At 37.7% G+C, this 14,999-nt stretch overlaps 1 protein-coding gene across 16 annotated transcripts in view; it reads left to right on the top strand.

Moving 5' to 3' along the window:
- Positions 1-14,999, top strand: part of kcnt1b (potassium sodium-activated channel subfamily T member 1b) — a 73,577-nt gene that overhangs the window by 23,314 nt on the left and 35,264 nt on the right. For 11 of the 16 annotated variants that reach the window (XR_015719863.1, XM_087849330.1, XM_006803841.3 and 8 more), the window contains 6 exons: positions 2,824-2,862; positions 11,161-11,240; positions 12,449-12,554; positions 13,543-13,599; positions 13,716-13,764; positions 13,959-14,018. Coding sequence is in view for 15 of the 16 variants with exons in the window: in XM_087849330.1 (XP_087705456.1) it covers positions 2,824-2,862; positions 11,161-11,240; positions 12,449-12,554; positions 13,543-13,599; positions 13,716-13,764; positions 13,959-14,018 (391 nt within the window). In the remaining variant the exon portion in view is untranslated. The remainder of the gene's footprint in view (positions 1-2,823; positions 2,863-11,160; positions 11,241-12,448; positions 12,555-13,542; positions 13,600-13,715; positions 13,765-13,958; positions 14,019-14,999) is intronic. The other 5 variants (XM_087849339.1, XM_087849332.1, XM_006803844.3 and 2 more) reach the window with 1 other exon arrangement.

The raw sequence follows: 14,999 nt of genomic DNA, 5'->3' as shown, positions 1-14,999 counted from the left end.
TGAGTTGCTTCTGGGATTTGTGGAGAACAGTATGGCAAGCTACCAGACTGAAAACTACACTTCCCATTTGCCTTTGTAATTTCTGCAGTCATATAGTATAAGTGCATGAGGCCCTCCCACATTATCTCTGTAGCTCTCACAGCTGAATGTTACTGGAAAACATACTTTGAAAGTGCTGGTCATGCTGCACATAACTCAGTACCTCCGCTCACATCTTCGCTCCAAATCTGCTCCAAATGGGTGAGAATCGAGTTGTTCTTTACTGTAATTATTTGATCTTAAGTATACTAAGGCATGACGTTAATGACATAATCTAATAACTTCTGAATTATAATTGAAAACAGGACAGATTAGACTGCATCCAGGGTATCTGTTGTAAGCTAGTCTCCATTCATTTTAGCCTCTAAATTGTTTAAGCTCTTAGTAGCCAGATAGCATTTTTATTGACCAGTAAAGTGCTGTGAAATATCCACCAAATCACTAGCGGGATCACAGCAGAGCAGTGATGGTCCTGTTTTTATGTACATTATCTCTTATATAAGCCGACTAATCATTTGCTTATTGGTTTAACTCTGAATTAACATCTCAAACTGCTGAAATGTAGTAACAAGCAATGATAATATACTATTAAAACTGTTAGAAAATTAGTAAGTGTTGCATTGCAAACCTGGTTCAGTGTGTTTCGTATGGTTCAGAAATTTCCCAAAAATGTCCAGCAGTTTTTTTTTTTATCTTAAAGTTCTGTGTGTGCTAAATTCTCAAAGTGAATTTATTGGAAATTTACTGAATTGAATCTGTCTTTCAGAAGTGGAAAATGTGATGTTATTAATCATTTAAGGTTGTAGAAATGTTTTTAACATCATTCTAGATTACTTGAAGAAAGAATTGCTTGGTTTCAGAATATTGAGCCATTAGAAGAAAGTTGCAGATAAATGAGTGTACATGGAAATCATTTATAGATTTTTTTTCTAGTAAACATTTAAAATAAAATTCTGAACCTGTAAATGAGTATAACAGGGGCACTTTAAAAGTTTGTTACAAACCAGCTACCAAGTAAAGACTAAAAAGAATGGAGTGTTATTAGAAAAATGAAAACATGGATGTTCAGAATGAAACCCATTTTCACTGGCGTGTTGGAAGTGAGAGCCATTGTTGAGATGGCAAAACGTGCTTGGTTAATTACTGAAATGGCAAAGTCCTCCCTTGTGACCTCTCTATTTCCTGAGTGGAATGGACAGTCCATTAGTCCATATAGAGTTATGACAATCTTCTCAACGTAAACCTCTCAGCTTTGGAGTCTTTATTTTCAACACATATTCCTCCACCATCTCGTTTTTTTTTATAGGTTTGACTGACATAAAGACCTTGTTCATGTAGAGATTTCAAAGACAATTCAACCTATTTTTGTCCATTCACTTTTCCCCAAAATTGATATGGAATATTTTTAAATATACTCCGGACACTGAAGCAGCTTACTTACTAGATTAACAGTAAATTCAATTTTTTTTTTGAGTTTTTGGGGGTTATTGGGATATTTCCATAGGTCATAGTGAATACCTGAGGGTGGAGTGGGGGCAGCTGAACATGTGGTGTTACCTGACTGAATATAGTATACATATGGTATGTATACATACCGTTTACAAGAGTTAAAGGAAAGGGCTGTGCTGTGATTTCTTCTATATTTACTTTTACCTCAAGTTCATAAGTACGAAGACAGAACATCACATTTATTTTTCTCTCACACAAAGCTAAGGTATATTTTCTTACTTTAAAACAAAGGAAAGTAGTGTCCTAATCCCAAAGTGATACTCTGAATATATACCAAATGAAAGCAGTGTACAAAAGAAGAATCACTGGTATTAAAATGAGAAAAATCTGTGTAATAAAAGTCTACCCCATGAATGGCCTTTTGACTCAGACAAGACCCCAGTCAAGATTTTTTCCATGAAATTTGTACCTGTGTAATTACTGTGTTCATGTTGTTTACATTTTTGAATCTGTGAAGTTATGTATTACAGTATAAAAGAAAAATCCCATTTAAAAACTCATACGTTTTGATTTGTTGTCAGACAAAAATGCACACTATATTATATAAAACACTACAACTTTCAGCCTCAGTAAGAAGAATGTAAGAAAATAATCGACGTAAGACTCCTTCTTCTGCTTCAAATCAAATTGTGCATTTAACCTGTGACCCTTTGCGCGTCAGATCTGTTCATTTGTTAGTGAGTGAAATTATCTGGGTATGTCTCTGTTTGTCACCTCCCTCAGTGTTACATACTTCCTTCTTTTCACGGTCATCTCAATATGGCAACTTTGAGACTGACCCCGAGGATGTGTACACTGACTCCCTGTGGTTTGCATTAAGTGTTCCATCTGTTCTTATGGTTAACTTAATGCTTTTTTATGTCACGTTAACCTCAGATATAACCAGTATCCACTGTAAATGTTTATATTTACTTGCATGTGAAGTTTAATGGTGACTTAATGAAACCTGGTGGAAAGGTCTTGCAGTAAGAAACAGCCACTCAAATATAGTATTTGGTTAAGCTGTTTATTTTATATGCCTTAGTGAAATTCCTAAAAGAATTCTACCTATCTAACATATTGTCACTTTCCACTTTAGCCTTTCTTGCTGCACAACTGATTTAAAATTCTCTCTGAAGTTTGAAATTGGCCCCATTATAACTAAGATGCAAGTAATGAAACTACATTGCAGTGGCATCCTTTTCTTGCTTTTCATCCTTTCCTTCCCTTTCCTGCTTTCTTGACCCCACTCTCTCCTAACCTGTACCTATCTGTGTCCATGTGTGCTGCGTCCAGGTATCAGGAGGAGTACAGTATGGACTCAACCAATGCCCAGTAAGTCTCTGGCAGCATCATGCTTGCATGGCATGGATTGTGTCTGCAGTGATAACTGGACTGCGAGCACCAAAGCATATACATAAAGCACTTTTCACTGGATTTTGCCTACACCATGTGTAAACATAATGCCATTACTGTGATAAGTTGCAAAGTTGGTAGATGATGCAGAAAGGTCATTCTTTGGCTACCTTTTCAACAGTTGTTGTGGAAAAGATGTTTGGTCCATTTATAGGTTTGCCACATTTGATCATACCACTGTAAATGTTGGAAAGGTAGCTTTCAACAAAGTAAATGCTGGTGTATTTGTTTTTCAACTGAATGTGCACGCCAGTCTTCACCACTTCAGTGTTGTCAATGTCCATTTGTGGGCTTGAAACATGCAACTGTGTGAGCAAATATGACAGAATTCCTAGAAAAACAAAGAGCTAAATATTGTTGAAATGGGGGCTGAAAACACTAACATGGAAATTATTCATGCCTTACTTACCATATAATGTGCATGTTGGTGAGTTGAAAATCATTGAAATGTTTATCATCTTTTAGACCGACCGAGTTGGATGGTCTTTTTTTTTTTTTTTTTCTTTACCGCAATACCTTTTGGGAAATTGAGACATTTCAGTGATAACTCAGATTTTGGGTTGTGGATGTAGGTGATGGATCATCAATAACGTGGTAAAACCTGAATATGGAATCTGTAGAATTCCTTCTCTTCTGTAGGTGGTTTTCCTTTAGCTGTCAGAGTTATGACTCGAAATGACAAGTGCAAAGTGGTAAATGCTGGACTTATAAAGACCTTCTGCTTTTAATTATGTATGTATACCAGTCAACAACATCATCGAAACCTTTTCTACAGTTTCACATTAAAACAACACATTTTAATGATATGATCAATGTTATTTGCATCCCCTGTCAGTGTTTATTATTGATGTGACTGACTGGTACAAGTCACATCATGTCTATGCTGCAATTGCTAGTCCTGTTGCAATGAAGTGCTGGGTTCTTTCTGTGTGGGGCTGTAGGTGTGAATGTGAGCGTGAATGTTGTTTTTGCCCCTGATGTTGCTCCTGATGGCTGGAATAGATTCCATCCATGAATTGGATAAGTGGATGTTAAGAAAATGGATGAATAAATGGGGGGAAAAGATTTTCCAGTATATATATATATTGGTGTTTGAATTATTCAGATCTAAAAGTTCGAATAAACAACAACAAATTTATAGTCAGATTATGGTTTATTTATTGAACTTGTAGAGCAATAGAGGAAGTTTGTAGTGTTTATGGGAGCAGTTGTCTCGTCTTGTCCAACATATGAATAATGTGCAATAGCAGCTATGGCTAACCTGTAAATGTAAACACCTGCCAAACAAACATTGAATTTGTGACACGTCCTTTAACATTATTAATCCTTCAGCAACATTAATGCTCCAACCTTTTACCGACACACCGCAAAAGAAGCTGAAATGTCAAGATCCTCCCTCCTTTGTCAGAAATGACAGGTCATTTGACCTTTAAGGCTGCGGTTTTATTCTTGATTAACCATCCTGTCAGTAAACTGGGAATGGTAATGTCACATACACTTATAACACGGTTATCTGTACATTTATTTGTTTTTTCTGACTGTCTGTGTAACAAATGTATATGCTACACTTAATTTAATGAAACCACAGTTAACAGAAAAAATATTTGATTACTATTCATTTTCCTTTGGCTCTTATTGAAAACGCTTGTGTTCAAGAAACACTGGTATTACTTGTCAGCAGCAGACCTTTCAGCTGTGGTTGCTGATAGAATACTTCATACTGCTGTGTAATGCTACTTTGTTGGCTATGCAGTTGGAGGTTGGGTTGAACATTGTGGGTGTGTTGAGCTATACAGCATGTGTTAACTAAAAAGTGCTTAATTAAAGGCAGTGCATTTTAACACGGTGTTAAAGGATACGCCTTTTAAACTGTATTCACTGTGGGGTGATTGACCTTGTTTCCATGGTGCAGCAGTTGCATTACCCTGGCAACACCATGAGGAATCTTGAAGTCATTTTTAACTAGGATATGTCCTTCAGTGCGCATCATCAATATGTAGCGCAATATCTCCAAAATTAGAAACATTGTGTCTGAGAGTGAAACTAGAAACTAGTATTACTTCTAGGCTGGACTACTGTACTTCCTTATTATGAGGATGTTCTACCTGTACCTGAAAAGTTTTCGATTGATCCAAAATGCTGCAGCAAGAGTACTGACAGGGATTAGAAAGAGAAAGCATATTTCTCCTGTAATGCTTCTCTTCATTGGCTCCCTGTTAAATCCAGAATTAAATTTAAAATCTTTCTCCTTACATACAAGGTCGTAAATAATCAGGCCTCATCTTGCGTTAATGACGTTTTAGTACCATATCACCCCTTTATGGCTCTTCACTCTCAGACAGACTTCTCGTTCCTAGAGTATTTAAAAGTAGAATGGGATGCAGAGCCTTCGGTTTTCAGGCCCATCTTCTGTGGAACCAGCTTCTAGTTTGGATTCAGGAGACAGACACTATCTCTAGTTTTAAGATTAGGCTTAAAACGTTCCTTTCTGATAAAGCATATAGTTGGGGTTGGATCCGGTGACCCTGAATCCTCCCTTTGTTATGCTGCAATAGGTCTAGGTTGCTATGAGATTATCATGATGCATTTAGTATTTTTTCTTTAATTACCTTTTTCACTATGTTGTTTATACATTCTGCATTTCATATTTGTTATTATTAATCTGACCTTGGTTCTGTTGGAGATTTCTTCCTGTTAAAAGGGAGTTTCTCCTTCCCACTGTCACCAAAGTGCTTGCTCATAGGTGGTCATATGATGATTATTGTTTTCTCTGTTTCCTTTGTATTATTGTAGGGTCCTTACTTTACAATATAAAGCACATTGAGGCAACTGTTGTTGTGATTTGGCACCATATAAATAAAATAAAATTGAAGCTGACGCAGTGCAGTGGTTACTTAACCATTTCCTTCAATGATTACAATTTAATGAAACATTAAAACAATATTTAACTGTATTTTTATTTGCCTGTGAAACATTTTCATACAATTCTCGCAAAGGAGGGAAATTCATGAAGTTAGTATTTCCTCTACAAAAAGACATTAGGGTATTTTGACATTATTTCTTTTTTTTTTAAATCCAACTCATGAATAACTTATTTTTTTTTTTACTATTTTATGAATTAGACCCTTTTGTGGACTTTAACATCACCCCAGTGCCATTATCCAATCTGACAACCTTGTGCTTTTAAGTCTTACCCAGGCACTGAGGTCTCTGCACTTTTTACAGTGCTAAGCCTTAAACTCCTTACTTCTGTAAATCTGGAGTTTATGCACATTCTGATTCTTTCATAGAAAAGGATTATCAAAACTCACACATGGAGGCTAGATCTAAATTATTTCTGCACTTGGAGCACTTGAGAAGTACCCTGTTAAAAACCTCAACATTTTGTACCTTTTTGTTTTCTGCGGACAAAGGAACATCTCTTTTATGTGACGTCGCTTTTGTTTTATGAAACTATTCGACAAACAACATTGCTACAATGCTCTTGAAATATTCAGTCAAGAGGAGGATAAATTTGGTTTTACAAAACCAGCACAGTCAGCACAGGCAGCAATCTTAAAGCTGCACATTTGTGTCAGGACTCCTTAATAAACCTTGAAAGACATATGACAGTTGCTTTGAATAAGCAGCTTTCAGATGCCTATTTAAGGCTTCACTGCACTAATGTTTGCTCATACATTCATAAGTATTAGGAACAAAACCATTCAGTGTAATCTGGTTCCGTCAGTGGTCCACACCACCCACGCTCATGTGCAGCAGCTTACAAGTTGTACATATCCTATAGACAACCAGAAATCACCATCCCTGCCCTTTCATGTTTCCCTTGTCTATCCACTGAACACACAGGTCCTATTAAAGTAAGCGAGGAAGGCTTCCCCTCCAGATGATTATGACACAAACACTTACACATCCTTCTTGAGGATTATGGATTCAGTGTCCATTTGATAAGCTGCCTTCACAGTTAACACAGTCGCGTCTGAGCTGAAGTCCATATTCATAATCTTTGCACTATAATAAGGCTTTGGAAAAGTACCTGCAACAATTGGGAAGTTTTGAATGCTTCAGAGTGATAGAAGTAGAGAATAACAAAGAAGCCACTGCTTTTTATTCGAGGAGTATTTTTAGAAGCCTTGCAGCGTTTATATCAGGAACACTTTAGTGGGAGGTGAATAGGACATTTTCTATTTTCCACTCTTTGCTTTGTCAGAGGGGCAGCAGAACAAAGCCGCCATCAGAAAATCTAAAACTGTATTAAGGCTGTGATGTGAAAGATTGTTTTTTTAACACCGTTTACAGGTAAGATGCATCATTAATGGTCTGCATAGTGATTCTGTGGACTGGTTATCATCAGAAACCTTTAATTAATGGGTTGCTTCACTAAGGCCACCTGATTGGTCAGGGATAACTGAACTGATGCGTTACAGATTTGTTTCTGTGCAACTAGTTGCAACTGGCAGACTGCAAACTAAAACATACAAGGCAAGGTTGCTGTTGATTGGGCTCTGCAATAGATGCAGAGCATGCAGCATCTGAGTACCATCCTAGGACTGATATCTGTTGTAGGCTCCTTCTTGAGTGACTATAATGACCCCCATTGTCTTGTTGTGGTGTTTGCCCGTGCTTGATTCTGCAAAACCCTCACACATATTCCATATGGCGCAGAGCATCTGGCGGCTGTTAGACCGAATTTGTTTTTTGTTCTTTTTCTTTTTTTTAATCTAGAATGAGCATGGGGCTTTGAACAGATCTGTTCTGCCCATCTGATTATCCCGAGGTCAACAAGCTGTTTGATGTTTATTTACATGGTCTACAAAGCAGTTGTAGTTCAGTGTTTCACACGAGGAGCTCATAAAATTGTAATCCTGTCACAGGCAGCGGTCACGGTAAACAGCATTTGTATTTGTGTTTGTTTGTGTGTTGGTGTGCCACCTCAATACTATACATATATGTATATATATTAGTGTTGAAGCTCTATATACCGTAAAGAGTTGTTAGTTGAGGACTCAAGGTCATATGATGCATCTATCCTATGTGCGAACAAAGGGACTGCATCTTCTTAAAGTTATTGTCTGTTGTGAACACTGTGTGACTCCATGGATATACAGACTACTAATCATCTTACCCTACAGTCATTGGTGGTGGTTGTTTGTAGACTCGAGATGCCAAAGGAAAGAGAGTATGTACTTGAAAGGTATTGCTGTTGGTTTACAGCTCCTGGCAGCCACCTTATGTGTAAGAAGACCTTTTTGTACCCTTGGTCAGAAGTGTTTTATAAGCACGATAAAAGGTAAGGACAGCAAATGTTTATCCTTGTGTATTATGTGGACAGAAATAAGTGTGATGAGAAGTGCTGTAAGGCCATAATTTTGACTGGCTAGTTTCAAAAAAATGCACAGAGACAAAAACATCCAACTGTAGGCAATTCAGTAATTTATAGCTTCTTATTCATGTCCATCACTTGATCACTTTGTTTCCGTTTTGTGAACGTGTTGACCACCAAACATGTTTGCAAAACTGTGATTCAGAAACAGTATTTTTTGCTTTTTCAGTTGTGATAGGACCATAGCTTAGAACTGTATTCTGAATCTTTGTCAGTAAAATATTGTTTATATGGTTCAAATGACTGAAATTATAGAACAAATGCACAGTTTTGAGACTATTGAATGTTGGGTTAAGTTATTTTTAAATATAGTCTCAGAAACTTTATGACATGGAAATTGAGAGCCATTGGTCTTAAGAAAGTAATGGAAAGCTAGAGCCATATGCAAGACATGTCTGAATGGCATATTGAAGTCCTAGTTGTTGACATATTTCTTGTTGTGTACTTTGTGTAGCAAAGCATATACAAAATCGACTTTTCTTCTATCCAAAATACTTTATAATGTCCCCCCAAACTACAGTTTCTTCTCTTACTTAAATAACTGAAAATGCTCTGCTACTAGAAAGAGGTATAAATACTTAGATGAAAATCTGATCTATACACCCACCTTTACCTGGCATGTTTTAGCTTACCAAACAAAAGCAGCTGCAACAGATTTATATAACACATCAGAGTTCCAGATTACAGTTACTTACATCATTTTCCAGTATATTTATACATTCACTGGATAACATGACGCCGACCCTTTTCTCCCTTGTCACTCATCTCCATCTTTGGATATCTTTACCTTGGTGATTTAAGTGTCTGATTAGGTTTATTGTTAGGAAGTTTTTATGATGGTCCCTCCATGATTTTCTTTGGTGAAGTTTGTCTTCCCTCCAAGTGAGGAGGTTCCATGCTAAAGACGTGTTTTTAATGTGGATGTAAATATGCGTGACAATTTATATGCACCACAGGACACATGTTGTACATGCATGAAGCAGGCCGGCTCAAAATCAGAAATACCCAAAGCCAAGATTGCTGGAATTTGGTATTTTCCAGTCCCTGGCTGGTCGATTGCTGTGTCTGTAGTATTTTCCAGAAACATAAAACTTAAATAATCAAGTAACATAGAATTAAAACTTTGTGGCCTTTTTCATTTGTAAAGGAGCTACTCTCTGTAAAGAATGTATTCGATTTGCTGCTGGGCTTTTTTTTCTGTTAAATTAGTAATTCCCAAAGTGTTCAGTTAAGTATTAATGTACTCAGTTTGTGTTTTCCATTAGTCGTGTCTTAAATCAAGATTTAAGTTAAATAAGTAATCAGTCTGTAAATCCACAAATTTTATTTTCCTTACAACAATTCATGGTTGGCTTAGGTTTTGCTCTGTTCACATTTCGTCCATGTGCTTATAGGCAACAGGGTAAATAAAAGGCCCTAGTAACTTTCATTCAACTTTATAAGTTCTTATACAGCTTCTTAGGCGACCGATACAAGTGAGTGAGATTTGTGTGTGATGGAGTCTGTATGGATGTGCATTTGGAGATGATGGCTTCTACATGTGTGTCGGTGTGTGTATTTGGCTCTGTCTGTCTCCAACTAATTCCTCTTGCGAGGAAAGCATGCCACACAGACACGTGAGTGAACATTTCCTGCACTGAAAACTGTCTCTATGGCAATACAGCCGGAAGGAAGAGAGAGGGGATTAGCTGGAAAATGGCTCATATCATGTTCTTTCTCCTACCTACACTCTTTATCTACACACACATAGTCCCTTTGGAGTAGGCTGCTGTAATTGCCCGCTTGCTCGCTTCTCTCCTCCCTTGTCTTTTCGCACCCTGTATTCATCTTGTCAGACAAGGTGGAAAGCTGCAAGGGTCCCTGCTGTGACTGTAAGACCATTATTACTTTCCCTTCATGTTCTTTAGTGACAACAAGCTCTGTATATTGCTGAAATGGGCAATAGGCCTGGCTCATTACCTTCAATTGTCTAACCTACCCGCAGTTCTGTAGCTACGTCATCATTCATGCTTAAGTGATTGTTTGGTCCATTATGTCTGCTCAAATCTTTAACAGTTTTGCATGTGTCATAGTAGGTGTGACCACTTAAAAAGCATTGATAAAGTGCTGTAGTTTTTAATAGGGAGAAAATTGTCAATTATTATTGGAAGCTTCTTTTTGTGCTGTATATAAAGCGGGCTATCCACTTGTATTCTCTCTTATTTATGTGAAGAAATAAGGCTAGACCCCAGAGGTACTGATTGTCTCTCAAATTGTAAACAAGGTTTCAGAGTGCTGAATGTGTTGGCACTCTTAAAAGTCGCAAATAAATATTACAAATTTTATGAAATGTTTAGAAATATTAAGCAATTAGAAATGATTCAGTCCTATTTTGCCCTTTTCACAGAACAAATTAGTCAATTTGAATAAATATCTCACTAAAGTAATTAAAACATACTTTAAAACAAAGTATTTCTCTGAATGTGGAGAAGTTTCCTAGTCGCTGTTGAGAGAGTGTCAGTATATTTACATAAATCTTCATTAATGACTGCAGATGCTGTACGTTTGAATTTCAAGTTAGATGTGAATGTGCTTGTGGTCAATATTGTTATTGTACATGGCAGACAGTAAATGCTGGGTAACAGAATTAGTGAAAATAATATACAGCTTATTCTAAGTCTGTATAGATTTGCATGTGATCTGCTGGCTGGAGTTTACTGGAAAAAAACTCAATTCTGTTGACAAGAAGTGAAAAATCACAATAAAATGAAACGTACGAAACATGAAGACTTCTGGGAAATGTCACCATATTGTTACTGTTTTCTTCTATGCTTGACCTTTCTGCATTGTCCCCACAGGGTTCAGGTAGAGTTCTATGTGAACGAAAACACCTTCAAGGAGAGGCTAAAGCTTTTCTTCATCAAAAACCAAAGGTCAAGTAAGTAACCATAAACGATGCTATCTTTTAGAGTGAAAATGGTAAGCGGCTTGCTACTGCTAGATACTTTCTGAGCCAAATGAACAATAAGTGCATTTCCACTTTGTGTCTCAGTTGGGGCTTTCATTATTACATTAGCTGCCTCACTGTTGGGGTTTTAAGTGTTCAAGCTGTGACCCAGCGTGGACAGAAGAATATGGCTCATTTGTGGAGAGATGAGGCAGAGCTGCAGTGTTTTTCTCATTAGGACATGCCACATTGTCTCTAAAAAAGACACTGGCATGACTCAGCAGTTTGGTGCACTGTGTCTGGAAGCTGTTCATTTGCATGTAGTTGTAAAAATGTACACTATGGAAACTCTCCCATATGTAGTTGGACATGTCGTTACCGGGTCCGTGACGCTAGCTCTGCTTTCTTTCTCTCAGCTTGTTGTTGTCACTAGGCCGCCATAGTCTTTGACATAAAACAGCAGGTTTTAATGAAAATGTCACATGGTGCTGCGGGGGTCTTCTGCTCTATTTGTTGTTTGTTTGTCTGCCCTGTTTCTAACCTTTTTAACACTGATGCAGGCTTCATCGCAAGGGGTCGTGTCACTAGGGATTAGCTAACTCGCTGGCTGGATGACTGACTGGCTAGCTGACACTGCTACATTTAAAAAAGCTTCTGTCATCTTCTGCCAGGCTTTAGTTTTTATGTGTATTATTTAGTGTTGTATGTAGCAGGTTGTATGTGAGTTTATCGGTACACTTATGTCCACAAAAAACGTGTGATTTCATAAATATTATTATCGCTGCTTTGTAATCCTTCTGCACATTGTTAGCATACAAAAAGGCTAGTGTTATTTTTGTGTTCTTCTTGAAGGATTTGAAGGATGTGCGTCATGGGAAATCTGGTCTGCCAGGCTGCTGTAGAGGCATGGAAATGTATTAGTTATGGTTCAGGGATAAAAGCATTTTATGCACCCAAACGACCACAATTCGAGCAGTAGCAGTTCACTATGATGAAGAGAATTTGCTGGATTTGTTGTTAACAGCAGTCTCTGTTTGAACTTCAGACTGCAGACAAAGTGTACACAAAAAAAGAGTGGGAAAAAGTCAACACAGAGCTTTAAGTCTGAGCCTGTGAATAATGTGAAAAGATGTAAGCAAGCTCATCTTTAAGTCACTCAATTTACGCTCCAGCTTTTTTTTGTTGTTGTTGCTCCACAGGCCTGAGGATCCGCTTGTTCAACTTCTCACTGAAGATTCTCACCTGTGCCCTCTACATATTAAGAGTCAGCTTGGAAGATCTGAAGGAGAAAAATGGGAGCCCATGGTGAGAGTGAGACTCTACCTCTCCCTATTCAATCACTGTTCCTATTCCACTTGTACATAGTAATTCTTTTTTATTAAAAATCAAAAATGGAGGATAAATAAAAGCTAGAAAAGAAGAAAAAGGGTGATAGTCATGTCATCACAGGGTAAGTAAATGTTAAAGCAGTCCTTCCAGATACTCAAACTCTACCGCACAAAAAACATTAAAGCTGAGATAAAGTGAGTGAGATAAAAACAAAGCCATGTATGTGTAATGTTAATTTATTAGTCCATCACTCCCTCTGTTATCTGGCTTCACAGAGCCCAACATCAGCTGTCATAACCAAAGCCTGTTATTAACAGGTCTGCACATTAGGAAAAGTGTATTTACAGCATTTTAATCTAGCAATTCCAAACAATTTCCAAAATATTTTTTTTGTTTTCCAGGTGTAGAAAACAGTAAATGTAAGTAACTGCAGCGTGATGGCTTAGCGCTTAGCACTGTTTCCTCATAGAGGATCCTTATTTCAGTGGCTGGTAGGGCCCATCTGTGTGCAGTTGCCTCTGGGGACTCACAGATAAACATGTTAGGTTAGTGCTGCCTGTACTGGACTATAACAGACTGGCCAATAAGATTCTTCATCTCGAGGGTTTCACTGAAGGTTGTCAGGAGAGCATAAAGCATAAAGGATACAGTACCATGAAGTATTTGCCACTTCCTAATTTCAGGGAAAAAAACAAAGAAATCAGGGAAAGGGTGAATGCTTTTTCTCAACACTGTAAGTATATGTGAAATATTCAGTTTTTTACTTTCACAACAGTTATTTATTTTGTAGTGATTATATAATTTTACTCATGTTGTGTGCATGTTCATATGAACAATGTGAAAAAGTTGCTCATCCTATGCAGTTATGTGGATGTTTGACTCCCAGTAGACGTGTTTCCACCCATTCAGACGTTCAAACTGTTACTCTGTTTTTATCTTTTCCTTACTCCTGTCCGTGATACAGTGCAATGAATCGAAGCAATGGTTGGAATGATACATCGGAGCCACCACAAATCAAATGGTATGTTCATGTTAACATGGCACTTCGTAGTAAAATTAGTGGTGCACAATAGTAAGGTTGATAATAAATGCAGATGCAGTGAAGTGTGAGTAAAAGTTTCACATTGTTTGTGACAGGGAACGCATTTTCTGGGTGAACAGACGAGAGTCTGTGTGGGCAATACAGGTGAGCATAATACTGTTTCTGTGTGCATAAATCAAATTCTATTCCATGAACTCTGTCTCAATGCATAATTCAGCCCAAAAACACCACAAGCCATTTATTAGATAAAAACACTGCAGAGTATGGACGTTCCCCGCTGAAGGCCGAGAAGAGTCTGCATTTGCGGGGTTCATTTATCTTTCTCCCTTTTGCTCCAGGTGACAGTGGCCTTAATCAGTTTTTTGGAGACTATGCTTATCACATATCTCAGCTACAAGGTAAGAGACTGACTCACACTACAAATTTTATCTTTTTAATTCTTATTGTCCTTATGCAGCTTCTTGATCTAAGTCCAACACTTTGTTTCCTGCCTTGCGAACCAACAGCTTTCACTTTCCAGCCTCATTTACATTCCCCAAAGACATCCCCATCACAGAACCAGCAGTCTTTGCTGCAAATTATAAACTCAAATATCTAGCACACTGTCTCAGAAAGAAGTTGAGATAAAGGCTCTACAGAGCTTAAAGTGCCGTTTGTGTTTTGTCTACAAACACGTCACAGAAAGATGCATCACAAATGTATTTAGGTCTGATTTGCGAGCCTTGCCAACCTTAGCATTGATTTGCTAAAACTAAAGTTGCTGGAACTCTACCAGAAGGTTTAAATATCATTTTTCTCAAAGTTATTCCCTTGTGTGGTGTTTTGATGATGTTGGAGGGTGCGATCAAGCACATCCACCTAAAACCTCCCACAGGGGCTCAGCTGAGTGCTCATTTTCATATTGATCAAACCATTAAGTGAGCGCTGGTACCTTATGAGTGGTGATGATATGGTCATTTAAAGTGATCACTCCCATCAGGAAAACATTTTTTTTATCGTAGGATAACAATGATCACTTATTGTACTGGTTTTTCAGCTAATCTTCTCTCCCTGAACCAGCCGAATGCCACAGAACACAATCAGTTCCCTTCGCTGTAGCTGTCAAGAGTTTAGGTTCAGGTTTCCTCAAATCTGTGACACATCTGAGTATGCAGATGTCCTTGTGCATGCAAAAGGAGGATTGTGCACATTGCAAGTAAAATATCAAAAATATGTGTTAGTGAAATGCACGGTATATAGAAATACAGAATATCTGATGGCAGACAGAATATTTGAAACATCTTACAATCAACACAAACATATCTTCATAACAGACCATTCAGTTAGCTGTAATAGCTCTTCTCAGATATTTATTGAATTGAGCAGCATCACATGCTGTC

The sequence above is a fragment of the Neolamprologus brichardi genome, chromosome 12, assembly GCF_056152115.1.
Source record: "Neolamprologus brichardi isolate AB-2024 chromosome 12, ASM5615211v1, whole genome shotgun sequence".
Taxonomy (NCBI): Eukaryota; Metazoa; Chordata; class Actinopteri; order Cichliformes; family Cichlidae; genus Neolamprologus; species Neolamprologus brichardi.
Note: the sequence above shows the minus strand (reverse complement) of the source record. Positions and strands in the feature narration are given on the sequence as shown.